This window comes from Stegostoma tigrinum, chromosome 15 (assembly GCF_030684315.1).
Source record: "Stegostoma tigrinum isolate sSteTig4 chromosome 15, sSteTig4.hap1, whole genome shotgun sequence".
Lineage (NCBI taxonomy): Eukaryota > Metazoa > Chordata > Chondrichthyes > Orectolobiformes > Stegostomatidae > Stegostoma > Stegostoma tigrinum.
In genome coordinates, this window is record NC_081368.1 from 41,248,434 (window position 1) to 41,269,927 (window position 21,494).

General features: G+C 41.7%; 1 protein-coding gene across 1 annotated transcript in view; it reads right to left on the minus strand.

Annotated features, from left to right (window-relative positions):
• Nucleotides 1-21,494, minus strand: part of LOC125458904 (ribose-phosphate pyrophosphokinase 1) — a 47,778-nt gene that overhangs the window by 18,799 nt on the left and 7,485 nt on the right. Inside the window, exons 2-3 of the mRNA XM_048544731.1 lie at nt 9,307-9,490; nt 6,544-6,642 (exon numbers count right to left, since the gene is read on the minus strand). Of these exons, the coding sequence (XP_048400688.1) occupies nt 6,544-6,642; nt 9,307-9,490 (283 nt within the window). The remainder of the gene's footprint in view (nt 1-6,543; nt 6,643-9,306; nt 9,491-21,494) is intronic.

Consider the following 21,494-nt stretch of genomic DNA (forward strand, 5'->3'; position numbering starts at 1 on the left):
GCTGTTGAGGTAGCAAACAAGAACATGAACAGCATGCTTACCAGTCCACCTGCTGCAGATGCAATCTGTCCATGACAGTACTGATATGTCCTGTCCTAAACTGAGGATTATCTCTTGTAATCTGTTACATAGGAATACATTATATAGAAATTCTCCTCCAAGCCACTCACCATCCTGACTTGAAATATATCCCTACTTCCTTGATGGATTGAAATCGTGGAACTCCCTCCCTTAACATCATTTTGAGTCTACAGACACCAAATTGACCGCAGTGATTCAAGGCAGCGGCTCAATGCCACTTTCCCAATGGCAGATAGGGATGCATAATAAATACTGGCCCAACCAGCAAAGCCCACATCGTTTGAACACAAAAAAAAACAAAAATCAAAAGCATTAATTAAGACTATAGGCCAAGGCATTTAGCTAAATTTGTTAAAACAAATTTTTATTTATTTTTAATATGGATCATAGTGATACTTCAAACTAATTCGGCTTTCAAGTTTAAACGAAATATAATTGAGATGGCAGGACAGATTATTGCAGCCGGAGAATGAGTGAGATGATGGACACCAGTGATTCACAACATCTATAGCAAACGTTTGCAGGTGAAGATGATATAGTTCAGAGTGGATAAATTTAAGTTCAAGCTTCAGGCATGTGAGAATGTTATCTTGATGCTTTGCTCCAGCCCCTTTAGGTTCAGCACTCGAGATGTAACCCCTAATCAGAGACAGGAAGGTATTGAAGAACGAGGTAGATATGAGGATGCAGAATTTAACACTGGCGGAGCCTCAACCTAGTAATTAATTACCCAACAGCAATGTGATACAAGAAGCTATTGAAGTGGCAATGACAAAGTATGCAGCTGAGCTCGGGGACATATTAGGGGGGAACAGATATTCTTCTCAGCTTCAGAGAAGGATGAGTCCTGAAAACCAAACTGCGTGCCCACTGCAAGGTTAGCGTCATCTCCATGGGGTCAGAAAAGAACTTGAGGTAAAAGGAAAGACTTCAACGTCATGGTCCACATGGGTACCAAGGCCACAGACAGAAGTAAGAAAGACAGTGGTGAATGTTTTTTTGGACTTAGTCCCCAAGATAAACAAATCTGAGAAAACAGCAACTAGGTATAGGGCAAATAAGGTCAAAGTTGAATGCGTGGCTCAAAGATTTCTGTGGGGGTAAAGGATTTAAATTCATGGGGCACTGGCACCTGTCTGGGGAAACAGTGAGAGATATCACTGAGATGGACAACACACGAATCAATTTAAAGCTAACAGGGTGGAGAAGTGAGAGATGGGGACAGTTGCACTTTTGTTGGGCTTAGGTGAAGAAAAGTTACAAAATGTAAAGATAAAGGCAAGGTAATAGGGCAGGGAAATGATATGGATGATGATAACCAAGAATCTGACAGAAAGGAACAGAACACACTGTTTTTACTGTGCTTTCATATTTATAACACAGTGTTTGTGACTAGGTAAACTGATGGCACAATTAGATGGGGATGGTTAGATAACAATTACATTGCTGGGGTTGAAAAGTTACCAATGCTCAATGATATTTGACATTTTGGAAGAGTAGCTAGTCAGCTTAATTGCCAAAAGGACAAGATTAAATTTGACCTTGGTCTGGAAGATTAATAGATATCTAAGATTAGCTTGAGTGAAAATTAGAAATAACATGGGAGAGAAGTATAAGGAGGGACCTAGTGTGTAGGTCTCCTAATTATAGCTACATTATACGACTAAGAAATGCTAGAGGCTTACTCAGCTGTACAGAAAAATATTAGACAATTCCACATACAGCGGCTTAATCAATCCGTCAGCCTTGACGGAGAACTTAGAAAATGTGTTAGAGAAAATATCCTGAGTAACGTCTTACTAAACAAACTATGGCACAGTATATTTAAGATCTGAATAGCTGTAATGAACCAAGAACAATTAATATTCTCAAAGGATTCTCCAGGCAAAAGTGACCATAACATGTTAAATTTCACAATCAGTGCAAGAGTGAGAAATCTGGGTCTAACATCAAAGTCTTAAAAACTCAAAGGCAATTAAAAAGGGAATGAGTTGGTTAAATTAGGCTGTGAAAATATGTTAATAAAAAAAATAACTGCAGACGCTGTAAATCAGGAACAAAGAACAGAAGTTGCTGGAAAAGCTCAGCAAATCTGGCAGCATGTGAAGAAAAAAAAAATCAGGGTTCACGTTTTGGGTCTGGTAACCCTTTCTCAGAACAGAACTGATCTTGTTTTATTACGCCTAATCAGCTCTTAAATATGCTGTGTCATAATTTGTTCCATAACACGTTACTCAGGAAATTTTCTCTAACGCATTGTCTAAGCTCTCCCTGCGGACTGACTTTATCAGCTTTATTAAGTCACTCTATATGAAATTGTTCATTATTTTTCTATACAGATGTATAAGCTCCTAGTGTTTCTTGATTTATACTCTGTCCTATAATGTAGCTATCGTTAGGGGGCCTACACACTAGGTCCCTCTGTATACTTCTCTCTGTTATTTCTAATTTTCACGCAGGCTGATTTTGAATATATATTAATATTCCAGGCCAAGGTCAAACTAATCTTGCCTTTCGGCAGAGTTCTGAGGAAGAGTCACCAGGCCTGAAACATTAACCCTGATAGGTTCTGTCAGATACTGCTGAACTTTAAACAAAAACAGAAGTTGCTGGAAAAGTGTTAATAAGGTAATACAGAAGAAAACCATGGTAAGTATTCATGGTTCTACTGCTGAACAAAGACAAAATTGAACAAAAAAAAGCATATAATGTTGCAAGGGTTTGTATTAAACCAAAAAAATCTATGGTTTCCAAATTTTACAGAAATAACAATTAGAACATAAAGTTACAAGAAATACAAAACCAAATGGTACTAAGAGGATGCACTGAAAGAGAAAGTAACTTTGAAGACACTAACAGCTTTTCAAATATAGTGGAATATCGAAGGACAAAAGGAAATAAGACAGTAATTATTTTACCTGTACAAGAGAAAAGCTAGGTTAATTAATGGGACCAAAGGCCATCCAGTTCCATGGATCAGATAACCAATATACTAGTCTTAAAAGAACTGGCTGCAGAGAAATATGTTGGAAGCACAGCTAGTAATGCTTTGAACATTCTCTAGATTCTGGAAAGATCCTATTAGATTGGTAAAATGCAAGCGTAATGCTCTTAATCATAACGAGAAGGAAACATGAAGCAGGGAAAGAGATGTCAATCATTCTGACGCAAATTTCAGCAATTTTGTGATGACATTAAGCAAACAATAGCAAAGCATGTAGAAAATCATAACTTAATGAAACAGAGTCACTCTTTTTTGTGAAAGGAAAATTGATGTTTGTCAAAATTCAGTGGCAGAGAGGTTGAGGCCTCCGCCCATAGCCGACACCAACATTGCTCTGCCCTCGGCCTCCACATCCGGCAGCTGCAGAGGAGACAGTAACACTGAGCCCTGCTGAATCTTCACCAACCCCCCAAACCTCCCCCTTACTGAGGACGAACGGTCAGTCCTCAGCAAGGGGCTCACCTGTGTCGCCCTCCCCACACATCAATGAATACCAGTCACATTTGGACATTGAGCAGTTTTACTGCCGCCTTCGCCTCCACGCTTAATTCTTTAACCATGAGCCTAACCCTCCTTCTACTGACCCCTTCACCCACCTCCAACACATGCCCTCTTCCTGGACATCATCCCATGGCCTCCAACCCACCCTCGAGCTGTTCATCTCCAACTGCCGTTGAGACATTAACCGCCTCAACCTCTCCACCCCTCTCACCCGCAGAACGTACAGCCCAACGCTCCAATCCCAATCTCAGCATAAAACCCGTGGACAAGGGAGACACAGTGGTAGTATGGCACACTGACCTCTACGTCACTGAGGCCGGATGCCAACCCTCCAACACCTCCTCCTGCAGCCCCCTGGATCATGACCCCACCCTCAAGCACCAAACCACCATCTCCCAAACCATCCACAACTTCATCACCTCAGATGACCTCCCACCCACAGCCTCCAACCTCACTGTTCCCCAACTCCACTCTGCCCGCTTCTAACTCCTTCCCAAAATCCACAAACCTGCCTGCCCTGGTTGATCCATTGTCTTCGCCTTCTCCTGCCCCACCAAACTCATCCCCACCTATCTGGACTCCATTTTCTCCCCCGCGGTTCAGGAACTCCCTACCTACGTCCGTAACACCACCCATGTCCTCCACCTCCTCCAGAACTTCCAATTCCTTGGTTCCCAACACCTCATTTTTACTATCGACGTCCAGTCCCTATACACCTGCATTTCCCATGCAGATGGCCTAAATGCCCTCTGCTTCTTCTTGTCTCGCAGGCCCGACCAGTCCCCCTCCACCGACACACTCATCCACCTAGCCAAATCTGTCCTCGCCCTCAACAACTTCTGATTCCTCCCACTTCCTACAGACAAAGTGAGTGGCCATGGGTACCCGCATGGGCCTGCCTCTTTATAGGTTACGTGGAACAATCCCTCTTCTATACCCACTCTGGCCCTAAACCCCACCTCTTCCTCCATTACATTGATGTCTGTATTGGCGCTGCCGCGTGCTCCCACAAGGAGGTCAAGCAGTTCATCCACTTCAACACCTTTCACCCCAACCTCAAGTTCACCTGGACTATTTCTAACACATCCCTCACTTCCTGGACCTCTGTCTTCATCTCAGGCAACCACCTAGAAACCGATATCCATTTCAAGCCCACTGATTCCCACAGCTACCTCCTCCCACCCACCTTCCTGCAAAAAAAATATGCCATCCCCTATTCCCAATTCCTTTGCCTTCACCGCATCTGGTCCCAGGATGAGGCATGCCACTCCCATACATCTTAGATGTCCTTGTTTTTCAAGGACTGCAGCTTTGTCGCCACAGCAGTCGAGAACGCTCTCAGCCAAGTCTCCCGCATTTCCCGCAACTCATCCCTCACACCCCGCGATAACCACCAAAAGAGAATCCCCCTCGTCCTCACGTACCACCCCACCAACCTCTGGATCCAACGCATCATCCTCTGACACTTGTACCATCAACAATCCAACCTCACCAAAGACATTTTTTCCTCCCCACCACTGTCTGCCTTCCAGAGAAACCACTCTCTGTGACTCCCTTGTCCGCTCCACACTCCCCTCCAGCCCCACCACACCTGGCACTTTCCTCTGCAACCGCAGGAAGTACTACACCTGACCCCACACCACCTCCCTCACCCCCATCCCAGGCCCCAAAATGACTTTCCACATCAAGCAGATGTTCACCTGCACAGCTGCCAATGTGGTATAGTGCATCCACTGCACTCGTTGTGACCTCCTCTACATCAGGAAACCAAGCGGAGGCTTGGGGACCGCTTTGCAGAACACATATGCTCGGTTTGCACCTCCCACTCGTGAACCATTTCAACTCCCCCTCCTGTTCCTTAGATGATATGTCCATCCTAGGCCTCCTGCAGTGCCCCAACAAAGCCACCTGAAGGCTGCATGAACAGCAACTCATCTTCTGCTTGGGATCTGCGCAGTCCAATGGTATCAACATGGATTTCACAAGCTTCAAAATCTCCCCTCCCCCTACTGCATCCCAAAACCAGCCCGGCTCATCCCCTCCTCCTCAAACGGCACCCCCATTTCCTACCTACTAACCTCATCCTTCCCTTTGACCTGTCCATCCTCCCCTATCCCCTCCCTACCTCCCCACCTACACTCACCTCTACTCGCTCCATCCCTGCCCCTTTAGCTTGTCTGTCTCCTCTCCACTTGTCTATCTATCTTCCAAGTGCCTCCCGCCATTTCTATTTATTTCAGAACCCTCTTCCCCTTCCCCATTTCTGAAGAAGGGTCTAGGCCCAAAACGTCAGCTTTTCTGCTTCTAAGATGTTGCTTGGCCTGTTGTGTTCATCCAGCTCTACACTTTGTTATCTCGGATTCTCCAGCATCTGCAGTTCCTATTATCTGAGGCCAACATTAAATGCTTTAGGTTCATGGTGCAGGCTTGAGGGACCAAACTGTTTACCCCTCTTATGTCTTATGTTTTCAAATGGAGAAACATTGGCCTGTTACCACTGACGTTTATAAAAATTATTTATGGACAGACTCAACGTAAAAGAACCTGGTCACTGTCCCCTTTAACTCTACTAAATGAGGTTATGCAGAATTGTAGCAATTATTTTGTACTCAAAGTCTGTTGGTAATTTACAGGTTTTATATAGGTAGTTTAATATTTATTTCTGTATGATTACCTTTAATTGGAAAGTAAAATAGGATTTGCTTCAGCGGGTCTCAGGACTTTGTGCAAGATTTTAAATCATTAATTTTAACTCTCTGCTTTGCTCCTGAAACGTCGTTAGTAATACAATGTTGTACTCACTGATAAGCACATTGAGCTATGACATTAGTTTATTGCTGTGAAAGGAAAATTGCAACAAAATTGAATAGTTCTAGAAAACTCAATGCGTTTTATACCCATATTGTCCCAATAAAAAAAAACGTACCCATCTATCCAAGTATAGCAGAGCTTCTCACCTGTATTTGAGATGCATGCAGATCCATGGTGATAATGTGATCTGCCCCGGCCACAGACAGCATGTTAGCAACCAATTTTGCTGAAATAGGAGCTCGACTCTGAAAGCAAGACCAATTGAGTATAATAATCAAATCTCAGGCACTGGTATACAAATTGCAAAAACAATTTTGATATGTTTTAAACATCCTATCCAAAAGTATTTTTGCTATTTATTTCATAAAGTGTATGTTTTAGATATTTCATAACAACATTGTCAAGAAATTATAAAGAAAGTTTATTTTAGTTTCCTGTTCAACTGTAAGCACCATTATTAGAACTCAAAGTTTTATCATGACTGAGAAAAATAGTTAAAACCTTAGCAGTATATTGCTGTGAAATGGAAAAAGCTACTTCACCGCTCACCCCACGCACTTGTTTTTACATGATAGCTATTCTCCCCCACAAAGCCTGTCTTCCAGTCTGCAGCTCAAATGGGACAAACAATGTTGCATTCCACGTTTAGCTATCTAACTGTAGACAAGAGCATCATCAGAGGCTTTTCTTCACCTTATGTGATTACTTTTGGAGTTCAAGACCCTTATGCCTCATCATTTAATGGAAATAAGGCTGATTACTGACCAACAACCATACGCCTTATGATATTTGGCTACAAAAGTTCTTTTTGAAAAGCAACGTTTCAAAATTCTACTAACTTTATGTGGAAAACTGTTTCCTATTCCACTCCTGAACGGTTTGAATAATTATGGTCCTTTGTGTTAGATTCACCAGTGACCAGAAGTTGTTTCTCACAATCCAAGCAATCTGTTCCCGTTCTACTGTGAATACTTCAATCAAATCAAGGAATACAATTCTAGCTTGTTTTAACTTCACCTTGTATCTTAACCCTTCAGTACGAGTGTCATTCTGGTAAATCTACAGTGCTCTCAATTGAAGGTCAACACCGCTTTCTTAACATCTGATGCTCAGACCTGCTCGCTCCTGGTAATTTCTGAGAGTACTGTCCATAGCTAAAAAAAAGAGGATTTCTACCCAACAGTACTGTAGCATTCAGAGGTAGTAGGAACTGCAGATGCTGGGCAATCTGAGATAACAAGGTGTAGAGCTAGATGAAGACAGCAGGCCAAGCAGCATCAGAAGAGCAGGAAGGCTGACGTTTCAGGCCTAGATGCTTCTTCAGAAATGGGGGAGAGGAAGGGGGTTCTGAAATAAATAGGGAGAGAGGGGGAGGCAGATCGAAGATGGATAAAGGAGAAGATAGGTGGAGAGGAGACAGACAGATCAAAGAAGCGGGGACGGAGCCAGTAAAGGTGAGTGTAGGTGGGGAGATAGGGAGGACATGGCTCAGTCCAGGGAGGACGGACAGGTCGGGGGGTGGGATGAGGTTAGTAGGTAGGAGATGGGGGTGGCGCTTGAGGTGGGAGGAAGGACAGGTTCGGGAGGTGGGGACTAGCTGGGCTGGTTTTGGCATGTGGCAAGGGGAGGGGAGGTTTTGAAGCTTGTGAAATCTACTTTGATACCATTGGGTTGCAGGGTTCCCAAGTGGAATATGAGTTGCTGTTCCTGCAACCTTTGGGTAGCATCGTTGTGGCACTGCAGGAGGCCCAGAATGGACATGTCGTCTAAGGAATGGGAGAGGGTGTTGAAGTGGTTCGCAACTGGGAGGTGTAGCTGTTTAGTGCTAACCGAGCATAGGTGTTCTGCAAAGCGGTCCCCAAGCCGCCGCTTAGCCAAAGTTTTGACAAAGATCTGTACAGTGCTGTAGCATTTTAGAAATCAGATTAAGATTAAAAGTCTGCATTCATGAACTTTTAAAATTGTTTTCTGTACTTGTTCACGATATCTAAATGTTTTTAGTACCTGAATCCAGATCAGCCATCATTGTGTCATTGAAAATCTGTGTAAGGGGCATTCCACCCATTGTTTAACCAAATAGTGACCACAGGAAATAGTTATATTTCCTGTACAGATCCTTGAAAAGACACCAACAGTTGCATCTTGCAAATTGTTGTACTTGCCCATTATTTCCATTTCCTTCTCCAGTCTTTCATTAAGTTTCCAAGCAGGTTAATAATTTATTTTAAACTTGCTTCAACATTTGGCTAACAATCACATGTGCTGATCTTTAACAAATGGCTCCCGCAAGCTCTCAGTGAACATCCACAGACATTCCCTTTCTAATATTTCAATCAACTCTTCTAAATATTCAATCTGATTCATTATATTCTGAACTATAGGCTTGTAACTTCCTGACACAGGATTTTAAGCTAATAGGTCTAAAATTCCATAGTTTTCCTAACGCCTTTCTTAAATATTGGAGGTTGTAAAACTGTGCAGTGTGAAGGAACAGTTCCCAAATCAAGAAGTTTTGAAGAATATATTTAGGATTTCTATGATGATCTTCCCTATTTCTTTTTAAAGCCTAGGTTGGAATCCATCTGGTCCCAGGCATATCACTCTTTTACTCTTTGTATCTTCCTCATTTATATATGCTACATTTGTCAGATTCCCCATGCATGCTAATAACAGGTAGCAGTTGGTCAAACTGCACTTGCTGTTCCCCCAAAACCAATCCAGCCTGAATTCTGCTGGCAGTATGCTACACCACGTTTTAGTCATCCATTCATACTTGTACTTTTTAACTCACATTACTCCTTTTTCCCTCATCAGCTCCTATTTATAATTCTCATGCTAATTTCATGCTAACCCTAAATAATCGCTTAACATGAACTGAAAGTACTTCTAATTCAGAGTATAAATCTTACCTTGTCCTTCTTGTCTTGCCTGGCATAAGGAAAGCAGGGTATGACTGCAGTGACACGGCAGGCTGAGGCAATTTTGCAGGCATTAATCATGATGAGTAACTCCATCAAATTATCATTTATTTCTCCGCAACCACTCTGTACAATGTAAACATCTTCACCCCGTACGCTCTCGCCAATCTCCACGCTGTTGGGCAAAGATAAGAAATCCATTAACTTTTCTTTTGATTATGCAAAGGACAGTGCATCACAAACTGTAAACAGCATACATGAAACACTTGACTTATTACTGGCACACCTGAAAGGAGTCTGGATAGACAAGGGAAAAAAATAAATTTTAAAAATAACCAAGTCAACAGTGTCCAACTGCAAGCTCCCAAACCATCTCTGATTACATATCCAAGGGATGTGATCTTGAGCACTCATCTCTCACACAAAATAGAAAAGCAATCCATCACCATATTCAGCTGGAGCAGATCAAATTCTCACACTCTGCTCTGATAATAGTCCATAACTGCAACCCTAGCTCTGAACTCTCACCTACTCGAGTTTCTCTACCAAAGTCCTGTGTGCTCTGTATCCATGAGGCTTGCCTAATCTGTCAATCCCATTTCTTTAAACAGCTAGCTATCCTTCTTGGGAGGTGGGGGGGGGGGGGGGGGGGGGGGGGGGGGGTGTCATAGAAATCTAAAATTCTGACAGGTCTAGATGGGGTAAACGCAGGATGTTCCTGATGACCGGGGTGTCCAGAACCAAGGTCACAGCTAAAGGATATGGGGTAGCCATTTAGGACTGAGATGAGTAGAAATTTCTTCACCCAGAGAGTGGCGAGTCTGGAATTCTCTGCCACAGAAAGCAGTTCAGGCCAAAACAAAGAATGTTTTTGAGAAGATAGATACAGTTCTTAGGGCTAAAGTGATCAAATGATATGGGGAGAAAGTGGAAAGAGTACTAAGTTGGATAATAAACCATGATCACTGAGCCTAGTCTGCCACTCAACAGCTCTAAATGGACTACTCCTGCTCTTGTTTTCTATGTTTTTACATCTCAAAATTTTAATGTCTCCCCTGCTCCCAGGTACTGTACCTTTCCACCACAAAACTCTCTCCAATTCTATTTTTGAAACTAATATTCTGACCTGAACATTAAAATTGCACTAGTACAGAAAAAGGGTGCAGAGATTTGTAATCAAACAATAAATGGGCAGAGACGAGAAAAAGAAACATGACGAGTGGTGATCAAAGGTGGGTGAACGTTTTAGATGCCAGGAAAGTAGCACTGGAAATTAACAGAGTTAAAGAAAGTAAGAAAACAGGACATGGGGTAGTGGCTGCAGGGTTGGGAGGTGGCTATACAAACGGACAAAGCAAAGACAATGATTTTTAGAGTCAGCCATGTTAGTGGTCCAGGAACCAATGTGGGGTCAGGGAAGAAAGAAGTGTTGGGGGTGAGCAACCTGTATATGGAGTTGCAGTATCAGATGACGTGATGTTTATGGAAGATGAAGGAATGACGTAGTCAGCCTTGGAAAAGGTCAAATTTAGAGGTAACAAAGCAGTGCATGAGTGTTTCAGTAGCAAATGGCTCAATGCAGAAGGTGGAAGTAGGCCTAAAATTTTCTGGAATGAGAATCAATTGCATTACAAATTGCCCCATTCCCTGCTGCAATTTTCCAAGTGTGAACTAACAAATGCAAATTGCACAAAACATTGTCAACATAACAGCAAAACAGGGCCCTTAGCCACTCCAGCTGAGAAGTTGCTCCCATTGTATGACCATAAATGCTTAAACTCTGAATTTTAAATCCCGTGTGTAACTTAACACAGTGCTTTGCATGCAATTATAATAATTTGCAACTGTCTTATTCAGTTTTCAGCAACACAAAGTATTCATGACGAGATAAACAGGGAAAATTAGACATCCCATAGCTTATTTCTTAGACAAACAACACTCAATTCATGGCATATGTGATTATCTGAATATATATTCTTTGCATGACATTCAAATATTCTTGCCGCACAGATGTTAGGCCCTTACATTTTCAATGAGGGGTGGGGGAAGTGACATATAAGGGCACATCTTCAAATCAGTCTGAAATTTGAATGTTCCTCCAGACATCGTATCATTATGGGTCTGTGCTCCTTCCCAGGAACAAAAGATGGCCAATATTAGTGGCTTGGTTAACAAGAACAACTAATAAGCTGCCTCAGGAAAACCAAAAGGTTTGCTAAGAGTATTCAGAAGAGGCCATAAGGCTAACTTCAAACAAACCAGGGAACTGTGGCTTCGAGAGCACTAAAAGCATACTAATGTTTTCTTGGTTCCCCTTAAACCCAAAGGAGGCATACTTGTGCAATAATAATTTGTAGATTTTTTTCCCCCAGAAATCATATTAAGTAATCATATCCAAGCTCTGCTTCTCACTTTTCTACAATGGCCTATTACTACTAAATTTATGACCATCAGAACTAGCCCCAAGAAGACCGTCCACATATAAGCAGATGTTCACCTGCATATCTGCTAACGTGGTATACTCTATCCACTGTTCCAGATGTGGCCTCCACCACATCAGGGAAACCAAAAGGAGGCTTGGGGACCGCTATGCTGAACACCTACACTAAGTTCGCACTAAACAACTACACCTCCCAGTTGCAAACCATTTTAACTCCCCCCTCCCATTCCTTAGATGACATGTCCATCCTGTGCATCCTGCAGTGCCACAACAATGCCACCCGAAGGTTGCAGGAACTGCACCTCATATTCCGCTTGGGAACTCTGCAGCCCAATAGTATCAATGTGGATTTCACAAGCTTCAAAATCTTCCCTCCCCCTACTGCATCCCAAAACGAGCCCAGCTAGTCTGCACCTCCCTAACCTGTCCCTCCTCCCACCTCAAGCCCCACCCATCTCCTACCCACTAGCCTCATGCCACCCCTTCGATCTGTCCATCCTCCCGAGACTGACCTATCTCCTCCCTAACTCCCCACCTACAGTCACCTTTAAATGGCTCCACCCCCGCCTCTTTGACCTGTTTGTCTCCTCTCCACCTATGTTCTCCTTTATCCATCTTCTATCTGCCTTCCCCCTCTCCCTATTTATTTCAGAACCCTCTTCCCCTCACCCACTTCTGAAGGGTCTAATCCCGAAACATCAGCTTTCCTGCTCGGCCTGCTGTGTTCATCCAGCTCTATACTTTGTTATCCTGGCCTATAATATTAACTGCTTTCCGTCTTCAGATTTTGTCTCTCTCTCCTGCAGGTCTGCTACTAACACTCCCTTCCACCCAAAATACAGACCTTTGTGAATTAATCACCTCCATCTCCACCTATTAATTCATTGTCAAAGACCTTGAAGGTGTTGTCACCTCCAAAATCACCATTCCCTGAACTAAATATGAATTCCTTTGATCAGAATTCCACCTCACTGCAGTAACAAAATAGCACTCACAGTCACAAATGATATTCCATGGGACTGTGCCAAAGATAAAAACCACACACTCTTGTCACTTGTGATCTGCTTTCAACCTCAAACAATTACTAGACTATCTTATTCCCAGATCTCCCCTGTTGTCCAGCTGTGTGTGACTGCTTTTGTATGGTTTCATTCATGTATTTTCACGAAAATATCACTGAAATGATTTTCCTTCCCTATGCTGTGCCCCATTAACTATAGTTTTTATTATATATTGATCTCTGATGCCCCTGCCACGTCTTATTGACTTGATGCATCTCCACATTATCCAACAAGTGTTAATATTTACATATTTTGAAAAAACCCAACCGTACCTCATTGCCACATATAACAGAGAGGGTGAGCAAACTTATCAGACTGCTTATCAAGTGTCCAGTCCTGTTGGAGCAGACATTTCCTTCGATTAATTGGGAAGGCTGATGCCATTGCACCATCAATTTCATCTACATTCCTGACAACAACTAGAGATTGAACTAGGAAATTCACATCCTCTGAGCTGCAGTAAATTGCAACAACACATATAAAACTAATAAGACTGCCCATTTTTCCTTTGTAACAATCAAAACTGATACCATTTCAGCTTGTCTGCTGCAGAAAGCCAAAATCATGCCTTTATCATCTTGAGATTTGACAATTTCAAGAGTCCTGGCTAGTCTCCCACATTCCGTTCTCTGTAAAGTTTAAATCACCCACAAATATTCAACTCTCAAGCTGCTCACTCCTATTTATTGTCATCCCTATATTTGCAGGTCTACACTGGCACACAATCAAGCAATATCTTAATTTTAAAATTGTTGTCCTAGTTGCCAAAAATTTTCCTTGGCCTCATCCAGATTTCTGTAATGTTCTACAGTCCCACAACCCTTCAAAACATCTACACTCATCACATTCTGGCCTTCTGAGCTTCCGGATTTTAGGCAGTTCATGTTGGTGGCTGTGACTTCTGTTGCCCAGGCCCTAAACTCAAGGAAATCCTCTAATCACACTACTACACTTCGTGCTCCTCAAAGACACACCTCAAAAGCTACCACTTTCACTAAGCTTTTGGTCTTCGGACTGAATGCCCACTTGAGGTTTGATGTAATGTTTTTAAAAAAATGCTCCTAACCTAGATAACAAAGTGTGGAGCTGGATGAACACAGTAGGCCAAGCAGCATCTTAGGAGCACAAAAGCTGACGTTTCGGGTCTAGACCCTTCATCAGAATCCGAAACGTCAGCTTTAGTGCTCCTAAGGTGCTGCTTGGTCTGCTGTGTTCATCCAGCTCCACATTTTGTTATCTCGGATTCTCCAGCATTTGCAGTTCCCATTATCTCTGATATAAATGCTCCTAACCTATCCTGCATTTAAAAAAGGTTTTTACAGAACCGGGTTGCTAGATAGTGTCATATATGCTAAAGGAAAATGTCTGTAGTTACAGAGATCTCTTCTTTGTCGTAGCAACTATTTAAAAAGTGAAGATTACCTTCTTTAAAGTTTAATTGGCCGGAAATTCCATTGTTAAATCTACAACGGCTCCAAAGGTTTGTTTTAAATGTTATAAAAATGCCATTATCTTGATAATTTGTTCCTGTATTCTGCAACGAATGCAGCTTAATTAAAATTTTAAATTAGATTTAAATTTCTGGTGAGGGCAGAATTTGGTTATTTTAATGAGTTTTCCCTATGGTGTGTGCTCCATGAGCAGCAATTGCCTCCATCCACTGAAGTGTAAATTAAACACTCCCTTTGCCTAAGAGCAGTTAGTATTACTACTAACTTTAAAAATGACCCTGAAAGGGAGTTTTCAGCCCTTATTTCTGAGTATTTGAAGAAAAGGAGAAAAATCAATGGGAAGTTATACACCAAGAAGTATCCCTTATAATGGAACAAACAAGAGAGTCTCCTTGAACTTCTGGTTTTAAAAGTAGAAACTGATTTATCACTCTTTGTTCCGTCAGTCCTCAAAACTTCAAAGATTTGACGAAAACCAATATTCAATCAAGGCAGTTTGAAATATGGCTTTTGGAGATAAAAAGAGCTAGCAACAGTACAACAAGCCAATTAAAAACAGCCAGGGTCAGCACACTTGAATGAAAATCACTTGCAACTTCAAACATTGACAATGGTATCTGCTTTCAAATTTATGCATTAATGGCCGTTGAAATCAGAATTAAACCTCAAATTAGCTAATTTCATTTTGTTGATGTTTAGGCTGTTACAATGGGCACAAGAAGTTTCATTATGTCAAAATCTTATCTCTAATTTAAAATTTTATTTAAGCTGCATTCATTGCAGAATACGAGAACAAATTAAGGGGTGCCAATGTTTGTAGCTTTCAGTTGCAACTGTTCAACTGAAATAGTCAAAGCCTAGCCAGTGAACGATTAACAAAATCTATAACAGAAAGAAAATTTGTTACAGGATATGGAAATCTTCTGAGGATGGAGATAGAACGAACTACATTTTAAACAAAATTTTTTTTTTTAAACATCATTTCGGTTCCAAAAGCCATACTGCTTTCATCTAATATTCAGCATTTCAATTTATTTCCTATGCCAGATCTCACCGTATGCAAATGAGCACTCAACTGTCTGGGAATATCCTAGCATTAATGCATTCGTTAAGTGTTAATGCTGATTTCCCTATAACCACTTTGAACTCACCATCTCATGCATAGTTCAGCAATATGACTTTATTCCTGTTTACAAAACTCAACTGTTGTTCTTTCAGGTTCAGAATACTAAATGCCTCATAAACTAAGTAATTAGTAGTTAAACTAAAATCCCAGTAAACTAAAGCGCATATCAGATTAATTTACGTAAACAAGCAATCCGTGCAAAGTGGTTTCGACTCTGAAAAAATGTTCAAGTACTAGCATAATTTCAGAAGATGACCTTAATCTGCTTTCAGAGTGCACAGGAGAATTTTCACACCCTTCAAATGCAACAGTTATTGATGAGAAGTGTGGGAAAATACACCGAGAATGAGAAAAATCTAATTCACGACAGTACAAAATCTGATTTTCTCAAAGATTAAAACAGCAAGTTCTAAATCACACTAATAAGTGGCGACTACCTTATTTTCATGTACTCGCATACGATTAATATCAAAGCTTGTCTCACTTTTTCGCAGTTTGCAATTCTCCCACACAGTGCCGAGGAACTAGATGGAGCTAATTCTTAAATAAAAGTTGGTAACAATTACCTGCCACAAAGCTTGCTCCTTGTTTCTCTAAACCTTCACCTTAAGGTCCATTCACCAAAATCCCTTCATGTGCTCCATGAGCAGCAATTGCCTCCATCCTTTGTCCATGAAGTTAGCATTCGCAACACGTCAGCCTAACTACATCATTGTGGGTGACCTCAGACTAACTCATAATACACTTCAGCAATTCACTACCATACTTTGGATGTCACATACAGCCTAAATTGCAATGTCTCCACCAGATCATTCAGTATGCAGATATTTTGTGCATCTAAACAGTTCACCTTCTTAGTGTGCATCCACTTCATGTATATTTGGAAGCTCTTAGCATCCAAGTTGCCTTGTCTCTTAGCAAGTGCACACACAAGCATACTAGAGTACCAAGACAGAGGCTGAAGTGGTTTGGATTGAAGGCAATGTAGGTTTAACAGCTTCCTGTCTGTTCTGTAAGTTATTACTTGGGTCATTTGCAGAAGATTAAGTGAGGCAAGGTGAAGTGGCCTTCTGTTTTTGCATAAATGATCACCTCTTCCTTTACAATCAAACACTCGCCCTTTTGTCAATTCTGTTGCTCCCACCCCAGTTTCTATGCCATCAGTTGCTTAAACCTTGTGCCAGTTCATATGGAACGTCACTGACCATTGACCAAGATCATCCAACAAGGAAATAATTGCAGCAGCACGCACAGGCGCTGTATAGAGGTCCAACTGCAGCTGACTGCCTGGAGATTACTACTTCTGAGGCAATTCCCAATGGGGAAATTAGCTGGTGGTTTTAATACCGGAAAAAAGTCCCCCAACTCTGAATTAAAGTCAGAGTGCAAACTCATTTAGCTTAATAATTACTCAAATAAAAAACGAGGCCAGTGAGCTCACATGGCCAGACATTTGGTTTGTGATGCAGAGTAGCACCAACAGCATGGGTTGAATTCCTGCACTGGCTGAGGTAACCACAAGGGACTTGCCTTCGCAAACTCTCTCCTTGCCTGAGGCACGATGACCATCAGGTCAACTCTCATAAGTGCGCAGACTTGTGGTCTGATTGGACTATGGCAACGTTATCTTTTTACTTGGATAAAGTTAGGAAAATTAAAATCTGTTCTAACTCCTGGTTAACTATTAAACCAACCTTCCCTGCATCCCCAACTCACTGCTGACTGTTTCTGCTAAACACCCATCCCAGAATGACCTGGCCTACAACTTCTCCCCCCATCCCAGGCCTGACTCAGATCCCAAGTTTCATATCTATCTTGGACTATACCCTAATCTTCACCTGCAGCCTCACCCCAGAACCCCCACACCTCCCTCAGGCCCAAAACCATCCTACCTGTTCCACACAAACCCAACCCGCCACCTGATCTTTTCCCCCCAGCTCTCTTGGGCTGACCTATTTCCCAATCACTCCTACAACAACCTGACCCCCCACTTGACCTTCAACGCAGCCTAAGTGCCCTGACTTCTCTCAGACTGAAACCCTGCACCCCTGCCACAACCTGTCTCGAAGACCGTAGCTACTGGAAGTACTCACCCACTTACTTGTCATAATGTACCCTTATCCACTAGCCGTGCCTAGTTCACTCATGCAACAAGCATCCTGGTCCATTCACTCACCAAAACCATACCACCTCACTTATCTTTCTTCAGAAGTTGTGAAAATGGCTTCAAGGCCTTTAAATCCCTAAATACAATAGGAAATGTCAAAGAAAACGGTTTCAACACCCATCCAATTTGCTGCTGACTGTGTGGATTCTTGGGCTGTGCTAAGAAGGCTCCTAGCCCAGAGGTTTGTCTGGAGAACTCTTCTAAAAGACGGGTGTGTATATTTTATCCAATGAGGATCAGAAATAGGGCTCTGCTCCAAGAACTGGTCCATTAACTGTTGTTTTGTGCTCGTGCCTGACTTGTTTCTAGCATTTTTGTTTTTCACCAGATTTGCGGAATCTGTAGTATTTTGTTTAATTTAGAAAAAAGTGGCGGAGTCAGACAAAGACTGTACAGATTTATGAAAGGAAAATCATGCTTGAGAAATCTACTGGAATTCTTTGAGGTTGTATCTTGTAGTGTTGATGAGGGGGAGCCAGGGGATTTTTTTTAATAATTTGGACTTTCAGAAAACTATTAAACGAAAGTCCTATAAGAAATTAGTTGTAATACAAAAGCACGCGGTATTGGGCGTTTAGTGCATGGAATTGAGATGGATAGAAATCTGGTTGGCTGACACGAAACAAATAGCTTCAAAGCTGATCTCTGCAGTCATGATGGTTTATCTGGTCTCTCTGAATTATCAATCCATTTTGTCTATAAATACAAATCATTTGGACAGCAACTGTGCGTTTGTAATGTGCTTTTAAGAGCACCATTGTATAGCATCATACAGAAAGTCATACAGCCCATCGTACCTGATCATGAAATAAACCAGTCAAACAGTACATGTTCAAATCTCTAGATTATACGCAATTCCTTTCTGAAAGTTTCAAATTGCACAATATAAGGTGGATTCAAATTTCTTGTACAATATGGTATAGGTCATATTACCATGACATGTACACAGCGTTTCACACATAGTCAGACCAGAAAGTCAGCAATGTTACAATTAGTAGTTAGGTGTTGAAAATGAAACGGATCACGAGGAGTTAGAAAATGGTCCAACTGTGCTTGAATGGATTAGGGAAAGGTTATAGAAAAACAGCAAAGTCCCTGGGAATGGCAAAAAATTAGGATCAGGATGGATACAAGCTTTGTTTCACAACAGTGAAATTATCTGGGTTGGCACGCAGACACTCTCAATCTTTGAAATATCTAAATCCATGAGAAGAAGTGCCAAGTATGAAATGGATAACAGGAAGGGACTGGGTGCAGTAAATTTGTCAAAGACATTGATGTTTCCCTTTGTAGCCTAGTCATCAATTGCAAACCAAAATGAATGAAGCAATCTGCACCATAGCAACTTTTTTTTGGCACAAAGTTCAACTGCAGGATGACTCGTGCAAGTTCTACATTAATTCAGTATGCTGTAAGTAGTTTATTCCTAATGCATATAGCATATGGAACATGGACACTTAGAAATGAATCAGCTGTACACTCAATTTACATAGTCCGAAGCACAAACATTTTTAACGAATTTCTGCATCACTCAAGGTCAAGTGAGTTTTGTAATTTATTTGAATACGTTACATCACTAATTTCCAGATGCATCTGCCCAACTAAATATTCACTCCTGGATGACTGCAATAATATCAAGTACACCAGTAAAGATGAAATATTCCACGACTAATCATGTAGAAATTATCCACAGATTTGCATTAACTACTTATTCAGAACAGTTAATTTATTATGAAGAACTGTCGCTGCAATTTAAAGATAGAATGACACTGAATTTCTATGCAAAATCATTAGCATGTCAATGAAACATACAGCCCATCGTACCTGATCATGAAATAAATGTTTGTAGTGTTTTTTTTTGGGGGGGGGGAAGGGAAGGGAAGGGGTAGGTGGTATTAGAAGCACCCAAAGAGTCAGCAGGAAATAGAGGAGCAAATACATAGTCAGTCCACAGGGTGTGCAAGAGTAATAATCAGGTAATTCTAACTTTCCCAACATAAATTGGGATTGTCACAGTGTTTAGGATTTAGAGGGGTGGATTTCCTTAAATATATCCAGGGAATTTTTTGTATCAATATGTGGAAGACCCAACAAGGGATGATGCAGTGCTAGATCTGGTTCTGGGGATCAAAACCAGACAGTTGTTCAATGTGGCAGTGGGGGTACATTTCTGTGATAGCAGCCATAACATGGTACAGTTCAAATTTGTTACAGACAAGGTGAAAGAAGCCCTGCAAAAGTTGGTTTTGGATTGTGGGGAGGCAGGAAGACAGATTTTTAATAAAACAAAACAGGGTCTGGGGAGAGTACGAGTCCAACACGTAACTTCTAGGGGGAAATTATAACAGCAACATGTTCAGGGAACAAAGACAGAAGTTGCTGGAAAAGCTCAGCAGGTCTGGCATCATCTGTGCAGAGAAAATCAGAGTTAACGTTTTGGGTCTGGTGACCCTCGGGTATCTAAGACAATTCAGGACTGGATGACAAATAGAATAGCTTTTAGCAATCCAAAGGGAGCAATTCAGCTGCTGCCCTAAAGGAATATCAGAAGTGCAAGAGGGAACTTAGGAAAGCAATAAGATCAGCAAAAACGGGGCAAGAGAAAGGACTTATGAACAGGATTAAAAGGGGAATCCCAAGATATTTTGTGAATGCATTAAAGGGAAAAGATTAACCAGGGAACGAGTAGGGGCCATTAGGGTCGAAGGGGGCAATCTGTATGTGAAGCTGCGGTTCATTGGAAGGGTGTTAAATGAATACTTCTTTTTGGTCTTCATTCCGGAATGGGAGACCATGAGGAGCTTGCAGTTTGAAACAGGAAATGGGGAGGAATTGGAGGTTCTTAAAGGATAAGTGCCAGAGGTCTGGAGGACGGCTGATGTAGTTCCACTTTTCAAGAAGGGCAATAGTGATGGTCCAGGAAATTCTAAACTGTAAAAAATTATGACAGAGAGAATTAATACCAATTTGGAAAAGCACAGGTTAATTAGGGATGATCAGAATGGATCTATCAGAGGGAGGTCATGCCTAACAAATTTGTTAGAATTTTTTAAAAAATGTGATCGTGTGTGGATGAAGGAAGTTCAGTTGATGTTGTTTAAGTGGACTTTAGCAAAGTTTTTGACAAGGTAGCATATGGGATACTGATTGAGAAGGTTAAAGCATGTGGAATTCAGGGAAGCCTGATGAGATGGAACAGAAACTGGCTTTGTAGTAGGACACAAAGGGTAGCGGTAGAAGGCCGGTCGAGTGACTGGAGGCTGGTGTCCAGCAATGTCACAAGAAGGATCAGTACTGGGACCCTTACTGTTTGCTATAAACATAAGTGATATAGATTAAAATGTTGGGGGTATGTTAAATTAATCAAGATTGGCAGGGAGGTTAATACTGAAGCTTCATCAGAGGCTCACTGATGATGTTACTTAGAATGGTGACGAAACGTCTGAAAACTAACCTTCCAGCTCAGTGAGCAAACTCACATCCAGAACCTCAACCTGAGCTACAAATCTTCTCAAAACTCGCTAATAACGAAGAAGATGGTTGTAGATTACAGGAAGGTATAGGTGGGTTGGTCAGATGGGCTGAGCAGTGGAAGATGGTACTTAACCCTGATGAGTGCAAGGTGATGCACTCTGGAAGAAGAAATAAGACAGGAAAGTATTTAACAAACGCAGGACACTGGTTAGTTCAGACGAACAGAGGGATCTTTGTGTAAGTAGTCACAGATCCCTGAAGTCAGAGCACAGGAACAGGATAGTTAAGGTGGTAGGAGACAGTAAGGACGGTGGATGCTGGAAACCATAGTCAATAAACATGGAGCCGGACAAACACAGCAGGTCACACAGCATCAGTGGAGCAGGAAAGTCAATGTTTCAGGCCAAAACCCCTCAAGATTGAAACGTTGACTTTCCTGCTCCTCGGATATCACCTGGCC